General features: G+C 40.0%; 2 protein-coding genes across 6 annotated transcripts in view; one reads left to right on the plus strand and one right to left on the minus strand.

Annotated features, from left to right (window-relative positions):
* The window catches only part of Ptpn21 (protein tyrosine phosphatase non-receptor type 21), a 71690-nt gene extending 67682 nt beyond the window's left edge, over window positions 1-4008 (plus strand). For both annotated transcript variants that reach the window (XM_070028363.1, XM_070028372.1), the window contains exons 18-19: window positions 454-614; window positions 1499-4008. In XM_070028363.1, the coding sequence (XP_069884464.1) occupies window positions 454-614; window positions 1499-1627 (290 nt within the window). In that variant the 3' untranslated portion in view covers window positions 1628-4008. The remainder of the gene's footprint in view (window positions 1-453; window positions 615-1498) is intronic.
* Window positions 4009-6538: 2530 nt separating this feature from the next.
* The window catches only part of Spata7 (spermatogenesis associated 7), a 29123-nt gene continuing 21153 nt past the window's right edge, over window positions 6539-14508 (minus strand). For all 4 annotated transcript variants that reach the window (XM_070028387.1, XM_070028407.1, XM_070028409.1 and 1 more), the window contains 6 exons: window positions 14401-14467; window positions 13425-13540; window positions 12542-12595; window positions 10655-10732; window positions 7531-7588; window positions 6539-7241 (listed from right to left, as the gene is read on the minus strand). In XM_070028387.1, coding sequence (XP_069884488.1) covers window positions 6657-7241; window positions 7531-7588; window positions 10655-10732; window positions 12542-12595; window positions 13425-13540; window positions 14401-14467 — 958 coding nt within the window. In that variant the 3' untranslated portion in view covers window positions 6539-6656. The remainder of the gene's footprint in view (window positions 7242-7530; window positions 7589-10654; window positions 10733-12541; window positions 12596-13424; window positions 13541-14400; window positions 14468-14508) is intronic.

Here is a 14508-nt window from a genome sequence, read left to right on the forward strand (position 1 = left end):
TTAGCAAGTAGTGTGTCTATTGCTTTTCTGTGTCTGTCCTCCCTTTCATTGTTTGAGGTGCTGGCTCTGCCCGTAGGTCGCAGGGAGGGGTTGGGACTGGTTCCCTGGTGCCCAGCTTTATTATCTACAGTGTTCTTTTTTGTTTTGTTTTGTTTTTATTTTGTCAGTTGGAGACTTGAACTCAGGGTCTGGGCGCTGTCCCTGAGCTTTTGTGCTCAAGGCTAGCACTTTACCACTTTGAGCCACAGCTCCACTTGAAGTTTTCTGGTGATTAATTGGAGATGAGAATTTCATGGACTTTCCTGTCCAGGCTGGCTTTGAGCCAGGATCCTCAGATCTTGGCCTCCTGAGTAGCTGAGATCACAGGTGTGAGCCACTGGTGCCCGGCTATCTGCAGTATTCTTAACAATGGCTATGAACATGCAGTTTTTTTTTTAATGTTATTCTTTACAGCATACCTTGAAGAGATCCAATCTGTTCGACGCCACACAAATAGTACAGGTGAACCAAAGAGCCCCAACCCTCCACTGTTGGTCCACTGCAGTGCCGGAGTGGGAAGGACTGGCGTGGTCATCTTGTCAGAGATCATGATTGCCTGTCTGGAACACAATGAGGTGACGCCTTAGATTAAGCCTGACCTTTTTTGGTGGGAAGATCGGAGGGCTGGAAATCAGACTAGAAAGGAGAAGAGACTAGGAGGTCTTTGTGATCACATTGCCCGGGACTGTGGTGACCTCAGCATGTTATGTATTGCTGACAAGAGTAAGTTTTGCAGATTTCTCAGTTCTAGCTAGCAGACTGAAGACTGAGAGGTCATGTGTAAATAAGGCTGTTTAGTTTTATCCATTTGTTGTTATTTTTCCAATTTGAATGCAAAACTTTTTCCCATAATATCAACCAACATTTCAAAGATGATGAGTGCAGCCCAGTGCGCTCTGTGGGAAATGCTGAGCCCAAGTGCTGGGTCACAGTTGGCAACAGTTAGCTTTTGTTCAGTCTTGGTTATCTGATGAGAGATGACTTATAACCAGACCCAGCTAGCCAAAGAATGTTGAGGAACATTCCATATGGATGTCATATATTTTTTGTTTGTTTTTGTTTGTTTGTTTGTTTGTTTTTTGGTCCATTGTGGGGCTTGGGGCCTAGGCTATCCCTAAGATTTTGTGTTCAAAGCTAGTGCTCTACCACTTTGAGCCACAGCTCCACTTCTGGTTAACTGGAGGTAAGAATCTAATGGACTTGCCTGCCCAGGATGGCTTTGAACTGCAATCCTTAAGTCTCAGCCTCCTGAGTAGCCAAGATTATAGGTGTGAGGCACCAGTGCCCGGCAGATGTCCTGTTTGCAGTTAAAATGACTCAGATGTAGGCCACTGTGGGTTAGAGGAGACTGCCCTGTTCTAGCGAGCTTCTACCACTTGAGCCGTGCCTCCCTCCAGCAAGCCAGCCTCCTGCTGGAACAGCAGCTTCCCTAGCCTTCACCATCGCTGCTCTTCCCTAGGTGCTGGACATCCCGAGAGTGCTGGGTATGTTGAGACAGCAGAGGATGATGCTGGTGCAGACCCTCTGCCAGTACACGTTCGTGTACAGAGCTCTCATTCAGTTCCTGAAAAGCTCCAGGCTCATCTAAGCTCCCACACTGCCCAGCCATCACACTTGCTCCTCAACACTTGAGCCATGTGAAGATGCATCCGGAAAGGCCATGATGAATAGCTACGCACTGAAGGCAACATGCAAAGCACAAGGCTGAAGAAGGGGATTCGGGACCTCAGAACTGTGCTGGAGGACAAACAAGGACATGACTTGGACAGGACAGGACTGTCCTGCCCTGGTCTGTCTGATTTGCAGTACTTGCACACATTTTGGAGATTGTATTTTCTAGACAATTCTCTGTTTTACTGAAGCTACGCTGGGTTATTCTGGGAAATCCTAATGGCTCATAGATTTCCATCTTAAGCTAGGTTTTGATAATGGAGTTTTATGACTAAACTATTTAGGGGTTTTCTCAGCTAGAAACTGAACATTCTGTGGGAATGATCCACAGATTGAGTGGTCCTTACATAACTTTGTATTTAAAAATTTGTTATCTTTTGTTATGTAAAAAGAAAAAACAAAACAAAAAACCCTTGGGTACTTCATGGTCTGTTTACCGAGCCCAGAACTCTAATGAGAAGCTAAAAGTGTTATTTTGAAGTATGGAAAGCATTTTTATATTCAGAAAATTTTTTATCCTAAAAATTCTATATATTTGTACCTTCTGTATTTTCCAAACAAGAACTCAACTTGCTACAATACTGAAACCAGTCAATTCACACAGAAGAAACAAGAATGAAGGCACATTAAAATATAGGAGAATCAGATTCACTATTTCTTTTCAGTATTATTCATAAATCTAAATGAGTTTGACCTTTTGGGGGTTGGAAAAATGAAGTGTAAAACAATGACATAGGATGGTTTTAAGCACTTTTGAAAAACAACCATAATCTGAGTTTTTATATATGTATTGCTTTATATTTAAGACAGTAATGATGGACATTGTTTTATAAGCATTTCAAAGAGAAGGATTAGAGTATGTAGGATGACAAGGAAGAGTAAGTGGTCTGTGATGGTCTGTGCTGGACATCTTAGTCTTCACACAAGCTGCAGTATTACCTTACTCAGACTTAGCCCAGTTAGGAGAGTTGGGGCTTGGGAGTCTGAGGGTTGACCCCAGAAAATTCACCGCCTCTCACTGTCCAGTTACTCTCGGTGGCTTATTGTTTCCGTAGAATCCTTCCACCAAAATCTGTAGTCTCTCCCTCTCCCTCTCTCTCTCCACCTCTATTCCTCTCCCCTCCCCTCCCTTTCTTTCTCTTCCAAATTCAGGTTCATATTATCAAAGAAACTTTGAAGAAGCCAGGTACTGGTGGCTCACGCCTGTAATCCTCGCTACTCAGGGACCTGAGGTCTGAGGATTGCAGTTCAAAGCCAGCCCCAGCAAAAATGTCCAGGAAACTCTTATTTCCAAATTAACAAGCAAAAAGCCAGAAGTGGAGGTGTGGCTAAGTTGTAGAGCAGTAGACTTGAGCAAAAAAGCTGAGAGCACAAGACCTCACTCAAGTTGTAGTACTGGTGCGCACGCATGTGTGCACACACACACGCAGCCTTTAAGAAGCTGTATTGTTTTTTCTAACTGAAAGAAGAGAATGACTTATGATAGTTGGAACTCTTCTCCAAAACACAGTTGAAATTTGTGAGGGTACCAGGAATTGCTGTGGTTTCCAAGAGATACTTACACTTTAGCTCCCTCCTTAATCTCCTAACTTTACTCCCAGGATCAGTTTTAGGTACTGGATCCCCTCCCTCCATCTTGTTTGGGTCCATCCCACTGGGCAGAGCCATCTGGTGTCTTGCCTTGTCCAATTATATTGAGCCGGTGAGAATGAAGTAGTACATTCATATTAAAAGCCATCTCCTTTTCCCTTCCGAGGCTGTTTGCTCACAATAGAGAGCTTCCAGAATGTCCAACCTGTAGTTATTTGGAGCAATTACCATGTTCTAGGCATTGTTCTGGTTCCCCTATCAGTTCTAAAGCGGTTGAGCTCACTACTCTGAGAACTAGAAAAGCCATCCTCCATGAGACAGCACTGCCATCTGCAGTGTAAGCCAGCCTAACCAACTTACCGGAAACCAGCTGCCCGAGGGGAAAGCTCTAGATACACCGAGGAAAGTAAACATTGAAAGTGCACACACTTCTCAGGAACAAGAGAGCAATTTTAAATCTAAAACTGTCCTAAAAACTTTTAATAATAATAATAATAATAATAATAATAGACAAGTGAGACAGTTCCCCAGAAGAATGGAGTCAGAAGTACTTCCCAGGTACAAACCACGGGCAGGTATTTTTCTGGTTTTATTTTTCCAATGGTAAGATTACGAAATGCTTTTCTATTTGGCTTAAACATTTTGAAGTGTCCTGTTGACAAGAACATATTGTAAAATGAAAGTCTAAATAAAGAGTAATATATGACATACTTGTATTCCTGTTGTAATAAATCTGTCACTCTTAAAAGCCTGTCATTCTGAAGAGCCAAGTAATTAAAAAATTTTAATCCAAGTTGGTATGAAAAAAATTCTAAATACAAGTAAGTGTATGTTCTTGGACTTTGAAATTTTATGGTTTACCATGTTAGGATGTTACTCTCTGCCAGATCCACAAGGCTTCATATATCTTAGTGTCTTTTAGTTCCATATTAATTTCGTACCAAAATGTACACTGCTGCAAGAAATAGGCTATATAAACCAGTGCTTCCACTGATCAGGCAGGAGTGCCTGCCGTCATGAAGGACATTGGGTGGAATTTTCTAGATGGTTCCAGCACAGTAAGTTCTCATTTTATTATAATGGAATTCTAATTGCTCTTTTTATTTTCTTCTAGAGCATCTATTGTAAAGCACCCAGAAAGCCCTAGAATTTAGTATTAAAACATTTTGACAGGATCAGAAAAGAAACTGGACCTGTGATTCCTTAGAAACTTCCAGAAAGAAATGTCTAGCAAGAAACACAGAGGAGGGAGGAGAGTATAGCAATGTCTGATAAACTGATAACTGATGAGTGTGATACAGCCAGCTTCATTTCAGACAGGTTGATATGAAAGTCTAAGTTGGTATGAAAAATACCACAAAGTAAATATATATTACATAAATATATATAATACTTTTTTTTTGGCTGGTCCTAGAGCTTGAACTCAGGGCCTGGCCACTGTCCCTGAGCCATAGCGCGACTTAGGTTTTTTCTGAGTAGTTTATTAGAGATAAGTCCTCAGATCTCAGCTTCCTGAGTAGCTAGGATTACAGATGAGTGAGCCACTAGCACCCGGCATAAAATATTATTTATAATATATATTATACTATTTTGGTGATGGAGATTGAAGTAGATGTATTAAAAAGATGATATACATATATGTACACACAAATTATATAAATATAATAGAAATTCTTTGGATATTTAGGAGAATTTGCTTCCAGCAAGGTTTTATGCAAAGCAAAAAAAAAAGTGATGACAGTTCAAAGGCTAGCCTAGACAAGAAAGCTTGGGAGACTCCTTTTACAACCAGTAGCTTTCCTAGCTCCACGGAGACTGATATTGGAACTGTTTCCTTTTGGAAACAGTGGTTTAGTCAAAAGTTGGAGGCCATTGTTTTTTTTTGTTGTTGTTTTTAGTTGGTCGTGGAGCTTGAACTCTGGGCCTGGGCGCTGTCCCTGCGCTCTTCAGCTCAAGGTAAGCACTCTACCACTTGAGCCATAGCACCATTTCCAGTTTCCTAGTGGTTTATTGGAGAGAAGAGTCTCACGGACTTTCCTGCCTGGACTGGCTTTGAACCGTGATCCTCAGATCTCAGCCTCCTGTGTAGCGAGGATTACAGACGTGAGCCACCGGCACCCTGCTGAGGTCATTGTTTTTAAGACTGGGATAATACTCTATCCTCCCGAGTGGCTTGGAATGAAAGTATATATGACAGGTATTTAATATTCAATCATATCATTATAAATAGTTGAAAGCACATTATCAGAGGTGTCTGTCCTGAGACTTCATGGTGAGGATTTTCCTCATGATGTAAAGCATAAGGGGAGGGTAGCAGACACGTCTGATAAAGTGTTGGGACTCACAAGAGATGACGATATTTCAGATGCTGAGAAGTGCCCAGCTTACTCATAATGAAAAAGTTCCTTGGGCTTTTAATATTGAGGAAAAGTGAGAAGGAAAGTCAAAGACACTGTAGAAAGGTGTTCTACTTCAAAACCTGTTAACGACCACAAGCTATTTCCCATTGCCTGAGAAGTCTATGCGTAAAATATGCTCCTGGATTACACAACTATCCACCCTTGGACATCGACTCCCTGAATAGTATCCTCACAACTCTTAAGTGCGGGAGAATCCTGTGACCTTGCTTGAAACCAAAAACAAATGGCAAAGGTGAGACTCCATCTTACTGGCAGTTTTCTTTGCTTGTCCAGAGAGGCTAATATAAGTCTAGAAAAGGCAATAGCCGTGTGCTTGAGGGCCTAGTGACAGGAAACTGAAGGCAGTCTGGCTACCATCAAGCAGGAAAATGAAGCTGTGAAATCTGTAGCTGCAAGAAGAATTCTGCCAATAACTAAAGAGACTGGAAGCAGATGCTCCCTCTGCAAGTTACTGGATGAGATCAGATCTGGAATGCTGCTTTGAGTGTAGTCTTAGGAGATGCAGAGCAAAGGACTTTACCTACATTGCTTAGATTCTTTTTTTTTGTCGGTCATGGGGCTTGAACTCCGGGCCTGGGCGCTGTCCCTCAGCTCTTCAGCTCAAGGCGAGCGCTCTACCACTTGAGCTACAGCGCCACTTCCGGTTTTCTGGTGGTTTATTGGAGATAGGAGTCTCACGGTCTCTCCTGCCCGGGCTGGCTTTGAACCGCGATCCTCAGATCTCAGCCTCCTGAGTAAGCTAGGATTACAGGCGTGAGCCACCAGCGCCCGGCTGCTTAGATTCTTTAGACAGTAATAAATGTGTTTTATAAATCCACTAAATTTATAACCATTTATTAATTAGCATTGAAAACTATACAGAAATCTTAACATATAAGAGAAAAACAAAGAAAATATATTGAGTTACTGGCCATCTGGGGTATTTATTAATGATGATCAAATATCTAAAGCGCAGTCTTCAATGCTCATTTCCATGATTTGATGAGTTGGTAATTCCTTGTCATGATTATTGTCACCTTTGATGCCAGAGACCTGACCAGATGGGGACAGTAATGTGCTAAGAGAATATAATTCACTCGAAGTCTCAGCCTTTTCAGTGTCATTGTCACCTTCAATGACATGTACAGAGGTTTGGTGGTCTATTAAATGGTCTGAAATTCCTGGATGGTTTTCACCCCAAGTTGCTGGTCCAAGATTGCTTTCGTCACTCACCTGTTGAACTGTGACATTTTCTGAATATTTTGACTTATAGGGGGGCATGATAAATTCACCAGGTGAGGAGAACATCTCATTCTCGTTCTTTGGTGCAGACAGTAACAGATCCAAAGCCTTTTGGTATTGTCGATATTCCTGTTGAAATGCTATATCAGTTTCATGTTTCAATTCATTTTGTTTTGAATTCATAGCCTTTGAAAGGTCAAGTACATTCAATCTGTCAACTTCATTTAGCTTGTCTGAATTTTCCTCGCACAGGCAGCCCAAGTCTATCTTCAGGCCTTGCAGCAGGTGGCGCATTTTCCCCTAGGATTAAGAAAGTAATTATAAGACTACTTTTATTAAGATAATGGAATTTAATGACTTTTGTCTGCAGACTATCTCAGGAGGATTAGTATTTTCATTCTGCTGCTTTCGTATCGCCCACAATGATAGTAGTCTTGAATACAAAAACTCAGGTACAGCACTTACGACTTGAGCTCAAGCTACAGGACCTTCACACACACAAACCACCCCACCAAACAACAAATCTACAACAAAAAAAACCTTTAAATTTTTAAAGGTTTTTCTAATGAGGCTCTAAGGGAAAACAAACCTCTTCCAAATGGTGTTTATTTTCTTTTATGTGTCGCTCAAATAGGCGTTCTAAAAACCTACAAATGATAAAAAAAAAATGTTAATGTTTTAAAACTTTTAATGTCTTAAAATGAAAGCTAGGGCTGGGCACTGGTGGCTCATGTCTGTAATTCTAGTTACTTAGGAGGTTAAGATACGAGGATCTAGTCTAGGCAGGAGACTGGAAAGTCTGGAGACTCTTACCTCTAATTAATCACCAAAAAGCTGGAAATGGAGTTGTGGTTCAAATGGTAGAGTGCTAGCTCTGAGCAAAGAAGCTCAGGGTCAGCACCCAAGGCCCTGAGTTCAAACCCTAGTACTGGCACGTGAACACATGCATGTACACACAGATATATACACATACACATATTCACAAATCCTTCAGTGAATAATCTCATAATTCTAAGAGAAAAATATAACATTTTAAGTATAAATACATATTTTGTGGCTAAAACACCATTAAAATTTGCCATCTTTGCCATTTTAATTAGGAAATTTCAGTTATTTTAAAACTTGATTGTCAAACCTTTTTTGTTGGAAACCATCTCACTATGTAGCCAATACTGACTAAACTCATATTCTTCCTGCCTTTGCCTCCAAGTTCTGGGATTACAGTTGTGTACCACAATGTTCAGTTTTCAACCATTTTTTTCCATTTCCTGGAATTCATTTTGATAAATACTATTTTATATGACCAGAGGCACAGAGGCATTGCACATTTCTGTTCCTCCCTAAGAATGTTCTTGGGGCTGGGAAGGTGGCTCAGTGGTAGAGCGCTTGCCTTGTATGCTCGAGGCCCTGGGTTCGATTCCCTAGCACCACATAAGCAAAAAGAAAAAAGCCGGAAGTGGTGCTATGGCTCAAGTGGTAGAGCACTAGCCTTGAGCTGAAGAGCTGAGGGATAGCGCCCAGGCCCAGAGTTCAGGCCCCACGATTGGACCCAAAAAAAAAAGAATGTTCTCCTTTGGTCTCTGTGTGAATGCCTAGAATCATATATATATATGATTCTATATATATATATATATATTCTATATATATATATATTCTATATATATATATATATTCTATATATATATATTTATATATATGATTCATATATATAAAATTTATGTCCCAGTGTATTTTAGATCTAGCTTCCACATATAGGAGAGACCATGTGCCATCTGTCTCTCTGAGCTTGGTTTACCTCACTTAAGATGATTTGCAGGCTGGGAAGGTGGCTCAGTGGTAGAGCACTTGCCTTGCATGCATGAGGCCCTGGGTTCAATTCCTCAGCACCACATAAGCAAAAAAAAAAAAAAAAAAAGCTGGAAGTGGCCCTGTGGCTCAAGTGGTAGAGTGCTAGTCTTGAGCTGCAGAGCTGAGGGACAGCGCCCAGGCCCAGAATTCAGGCCCCACGACAGGACCCCCCCCCCAAAAAAAAAAGATGATTTGCAAATTCAACCTTTTATTTATTTTTATTTTTAGCCAGTCCTGGGGCTTGAACTGAGGGCCTAGACTCCTGAGCCTCTCTGTGTTCAAGGCTTGAGCCATAGAGCCACTTGCAGCTTTTTCTGAATAGATTTTTGGAGATAAGACTCACGGACTTTTCTGCCTGGGCTGGCATCAAACTGAGATCCTCAGATCTCAGCCTCCTGAGTAGCTAGGATTCTATAATCCTAGCATAAGTCACGGGCTCCTAGCTCAACCATTTTTAAAAGTACAGTTCAATACTGTTAAGTATATTCACATTGTTGAAAAACATCTTGAAAGCTTTTTCATCTTACCAATATGAAACTATTATGTAAACTTTTTTTTTTTTTGTTGGTTGTGGGGCTTGAACTAGGCCTGGGCACTGTCCCTCAGCTCTTTAGCTAAAGGCTAGTGCTCTAGCCACAGAGCCACTTCCGGTTTTCTGAGTGGTTTATTGGAGATAAGTCTCACAGCCTTTCCTGCCCCAGCTGCCTTTGAAACAGGATCCTCAGATCTGAACCTCCTGAATAGCCAGGATTACCAGCATGAGCCACCAGAGCCTAGCATATACGTAAACTTTAAAATTCAACTTTTATAAAACTTAGATCTTTTGGGATAGCTGTTTACACCAATGGTGAAGTATCTGCCTTAAAATTTAAATACTTGATGTAGAGATAGAAATAACTCACTACAAATGTCTGTACTTGCCTGCTGTTGCAACTGAAAAAACATGAGAATCCACAGGGGTCCTGTGCTATACAACATGAAGTAGGGCCTTATGCCCAGCAAACTTTAGACCCAGAAATGTTTATGCTGGATTCAGCACAGCTTCTTTTTTAGTAGGGATGTGAGGGTGGCTCAAGAGCCTCCTTTGCAAGGCAAGTCCAAGACCTTGAGTTCAAATCCCAGGACAAAAAGATAGACAACATCCGATCTGATCAGGCAAGATTTCCATTTCACTTTTTTCGCAAGCCTAGCTTTAGAGTTGTCTTTATTTTACCAGATCCCATAGTAGCAACAGAACAACAATGCTTTTCATTTCCACAATGGTGGCACATGGTAAAATGAAGTTTGGCCCCAGGAAGCAAAAATCTCAATGTATTTTACTCATCTGTTATAGAGAGTTATAGTATTAAAAAATTTAGTGTCAATTTATTGTATTGAGGGGTTACAGTTACATAAGTAAGGTATTGATTACATTCTTTGTCTAACTTGAGATACAGTATTTAAATAAAATAATTTTTCGTCTCCGTAAGTCTCCCAAACTGTGAACTTGCCCTGAAGTATGAATTAAAGAATCTTTAGGGCTGGGAAGGTGGCTCAGTGGTAGAGCGCTTGCCTTGCATGCCTGAGGCCCTGGGTTTGATTCCTCAGCACCACATAAGCAGAAAAAGCCAGAAGTGGCGCTGTGGCTCAAGTGGTAGAGTACTAGCCTTGAGCTGAAGAGCTGAGGGACAGCGCCCAGGCCCAGAGGTCAGGCCCCACGACCGGACCAAAAAAAAAAAAAAAAATCTTTATAACTTGGTATCAACTACAAGATGATCTTAAAAACTACTTTTTCTTAATATGTAGAAGTAACTTAAAAAATTAACACTATATGAAAAATATTTAATTGTACATGTCAACTGTCACAATACAAGTAAAATACTAACCTGTTGGAAAATACACCAATTCTCAAAATTTCATCTGTTACATCTTCAATGAAACTTAGATACAAAAGCTCTTCTTCACTGCAAAGGCAAGGCAACACAGCATTATACTATGCACACTTACACCAAAAAACTGAAGGAAACAAGTACCTCATCGGATTTACCTGTCTCTACTATTACATTCTATTATTATTATTATTATTATTATTAAGAGGGTTATTAGGAAATGAATATGTCTGACTTCTCAAACTATGTAAAGATATTTACTAAAAAAGTATCATCTAATGGGGTAAAACTTAATAGCTTTCTACAACATTTGTAGCAATGAAAAAAATCATCAGAGCCAGGTGCTGGTGGCTCACACCTATTATCCTAACTACTTAGGAGGCTGAGATCTGAGGATTGCCTTCAAAGCCAAGAAAGTCCATAAGACTTACCTCTAATTAACCACCAGAAAACTGGAAGTGGAGCTGTGGTTCAAAGTGGTAGGCACTAGCCTTGAGTGAAAAAACTCATGGACAGCACCCAGGCCCTTAGTTTAACTCCCACGAGTGATACCTCCCCCTACCCCCACTCAAAAAAAAGAAAGAAAAAACCATCAGAATTAAACAAGAGAGAAAGGGTAATTAAGGTGGTTGGGTGCACCTGCAGGAGGGCTGCCAGCCCGTGAGCTGGAGTTGTAACTTGATAGCCTCGTTGCTCCAAGGATGACATATTGCATTAGGTGAAGAAAGTTACTGAGCAGGACAATTTCTTTTTTTCCCCCCTCAATGCAGAGGACAGCCAGGTGCCAGTGCCTCACCCCTATAATCCTAGTTACTTTCCATGGTGAGATCTGAGGATTATGGATCACAGCCAGCTAGGCAGAAAATTTCATTAAATTCTTAACTCCAATTAACCAGCAAAATGCCTGAAGTGAAGGTGTGGCTCAAGTAGTGGAGGGCCAGCCAAGATCAAAGAATGAGAGGCCCTGAGCTCCTGTAATGGTATGAAAAATATTGCAAAGGAAAAAAAATGTAATAGAAAAATTTGTGAACAAAAATCAAGGGGCAATTTTTAATTATGTAGATATATTTCTTTATTATTTTGCCTTATGAGGTAAGTGTATCTTAGTAGCTATTACAGGAATAATAGGATATTATTATAAATTTCATTTAATTTGTTGAAATGAGTGAAATAACAGAAAATGTAAGTAACCTGCATTACTCAGTGAAAAAGCATATAAGAGGAAGAAACAATAAGTTAAAATAATTTGTATAAAAATATTATTAAATGTATTAAAACTGACTGATTCACAGGGACTTACTTAAAAAGGGCCAAGTTTGGGAATAAATGAAACTATAAAATAGATTACTTTCCTGACAAAATGTAATGTAGCTAAACCAACAAAATCTACAATTGTCTGCAAAGTTATAAACCTCTAAGGAGAGTATTCTGAGTTGTTGGACTGCTAAAAAAATGTACATTTTTCTAAAGCTCTTATCATTTTAACTGATAAGAATTAAGAATTATAGCTATTAATCATTGGATAGAGTAGATATTAGTAACTTAAGAGACAAATTTCTACTGTAGATAAAATTGACAATTATTCCAGAAATTCTGGTCAGTTTCTCCAATTTGGCATGTATTATGAAAATGATGCTCCAAAGTGGGTTATAAGAGGGATGAATGTTCAATGCCAGTTTATTTTGTAATGGGCTCTATGTAGTTATTTTTTTCCTGATTGTTCTTTGTTTTCCCTCTGAGACTAGGACTCAAACTGAGTATCTGACGCTTTTAGGCTCACTGCAGCTGTCCTAACACCTGAGCCCCACCTCTTAACCCCCAAGTGCTATGATTCTTAATTCTGATTGATGCCCACTAGAGGAAAGAAGAGGGCCATAGTCTTACTCAGAGTAGCGTTTATTCTTCGGAGGAAGCTGTATGGAATACTGACAGACTGTCCTACAAGGAAAAGGTTAAAATACATTAGCTAACAAAGGCTGGCATACAACATGTAATACATGAGTAATAGCACATATAATTAGTCAGCGATGTGATACATTAGTCATGGTGTGCATTGGAAATGCATTTGATAGAGAAACTATCATTTTGTAGGACCTTTACCAGCTATTAGGCTATCATTGGTGTTTAGGTATAACTTTTTTTTTTTCAGTCCTGGAGCTTGAGGGCCTGGGCACTATCTCTTTCAGCCCCAGGACTAGCCTCAGACTATTATCCTCCTACTTACGGCTCATCAAAGACCATGCGCCTGTGAGAGGGCTTGCTAACTTTTGCCCAGGCCGACATTGAGCTGAAATTCTTCCACTCTGTTTCTAAAATAGTTGGGATGACAGCTGAGCAGCCACTGCACCTGGCTCAGGTGCTGAGTGCCTAGAGCCTTGCACTGATGAGCAGTTATTTTAAGGGTACCTCTAAAGAACAGGGACAGTTCAAGCATTAGCAACTGAGGAAAATCACAAATTAACATCTTTCAAATGGTGAGGTTCTTCTATCCTATTGTGCCAGGATCTTCCAAGAAGAAATCATTTGTTACATGAATAGTGATGACAAATATTGTAGTAGTGTCCCTCTTCTTTTGTTAGTGTACTAACAAAATTAGTTCATTGACATCTTTATTTAGCACCCAATTTTGTAAAATTTTCTTAGTAAAACTTACACTGCTGGCAACCAGATTAGAGCAATGCTTATAATAGGACATGTATAAATATTGTGCTTATTGTGCAGGAAAGCACATAAAGATAGTCGAGTTTTTCTCCTGTCAACTGCTTACTGTTGAGAGGGACGCTGCAAGGTGGTGTCTTTAATCTTGTCCCACGTGACGCTATGCCCTTGGAAAGGCAGGGGAATTATCTGTCCTTCAGAACCATTTATTGTACTGTTAGATGCCTGGGAATGTAACAGAAACATTTATTTAGCTCAAAATATATGATGAAAACAGAAATAAGACAAAATTTCAATAAAATGAAGAAATTCAGTAAAATCACAGACACATTATTACAAAAAATGTTTTAGAAAAGTTTTTCTATCCAATATTTTTTCTTATCTTAAAAAAAAGCTGGGCTGGGTGCTGGTGGCTCACATGTATAATCCTAGCTAATCAGGAGGCTGAGATCTGAGGATTGAGGTTTAAAGCCAGCCCACGCAGGAACGTCTTTGAGACTCTCATCTCCAATTAACCACCAGAAAACTGAAGTGGCACTGTGGCTCAAGTGGTAGAGTGCTTGCCTTGAGCAGAAAAGCTCAGGGACAGCATCCAGGCCCAGAGTTCAAGCCCATGACCAACAAAAAAAATTATCATTAAGTAGTTATACACAGGGGTTTCAATTTAGCATGTTAGTTTATGAATACAATGCTTCTTAATCAATGTCACCAATTCCATCATTCTCCCCCATCTCTCCCAACCCTACTCATCCTCAAGTTACCTGGCTCCATTTTCACATGTGGATACTGAATATTTATGACTGTATATGTCCACTATTCAAGACTATACATTTGAAAAAAATATTTAATGCCTTTTATTCTGTCTAGTCAGCTAACCAACCATCCAAAGGATCTCTCAGATTTGGCTGGGCCTAGGCCCATTCAGAAAGAGCTACAATCATCTGTAAATAAACCTTCTGCACAGTAGTTATCCTACATGTACCATAAAGCTAAATGTATATATATTCTAACACACACACATATTCTAAAGTCTAATGCATCTGTAAGTCCATGAAAGCAGTTCTAAAAGATGTTACATGTACTACCTGCTTTGTGTTCACTTCCAATTCTGGCCAGTTCTTTGTCTCAGATGTCTCCAAATCAGAATTAAAGCTATAATATTTAAAAAGGTTATGGTTACTCTTTCAAAATAT

This window comes from Dipodomys merriami, unplaced genomic scaffold (genome assembly GCF_024711535.1).
Source record: "Dipodomys merriami isolate MVZ:Mamm:240054 unplaced genomic scaffold, mDipMer1.0.p SCAF_1, whole genome shotgun sequence".
Taxonomy (NCBI): domain Eukaryota; kingdom Metazoa; phylum Chordata; class Mammalia; order Rodentia; family Heteromyidae; genus Dipodomys; species Dipodomys merriami.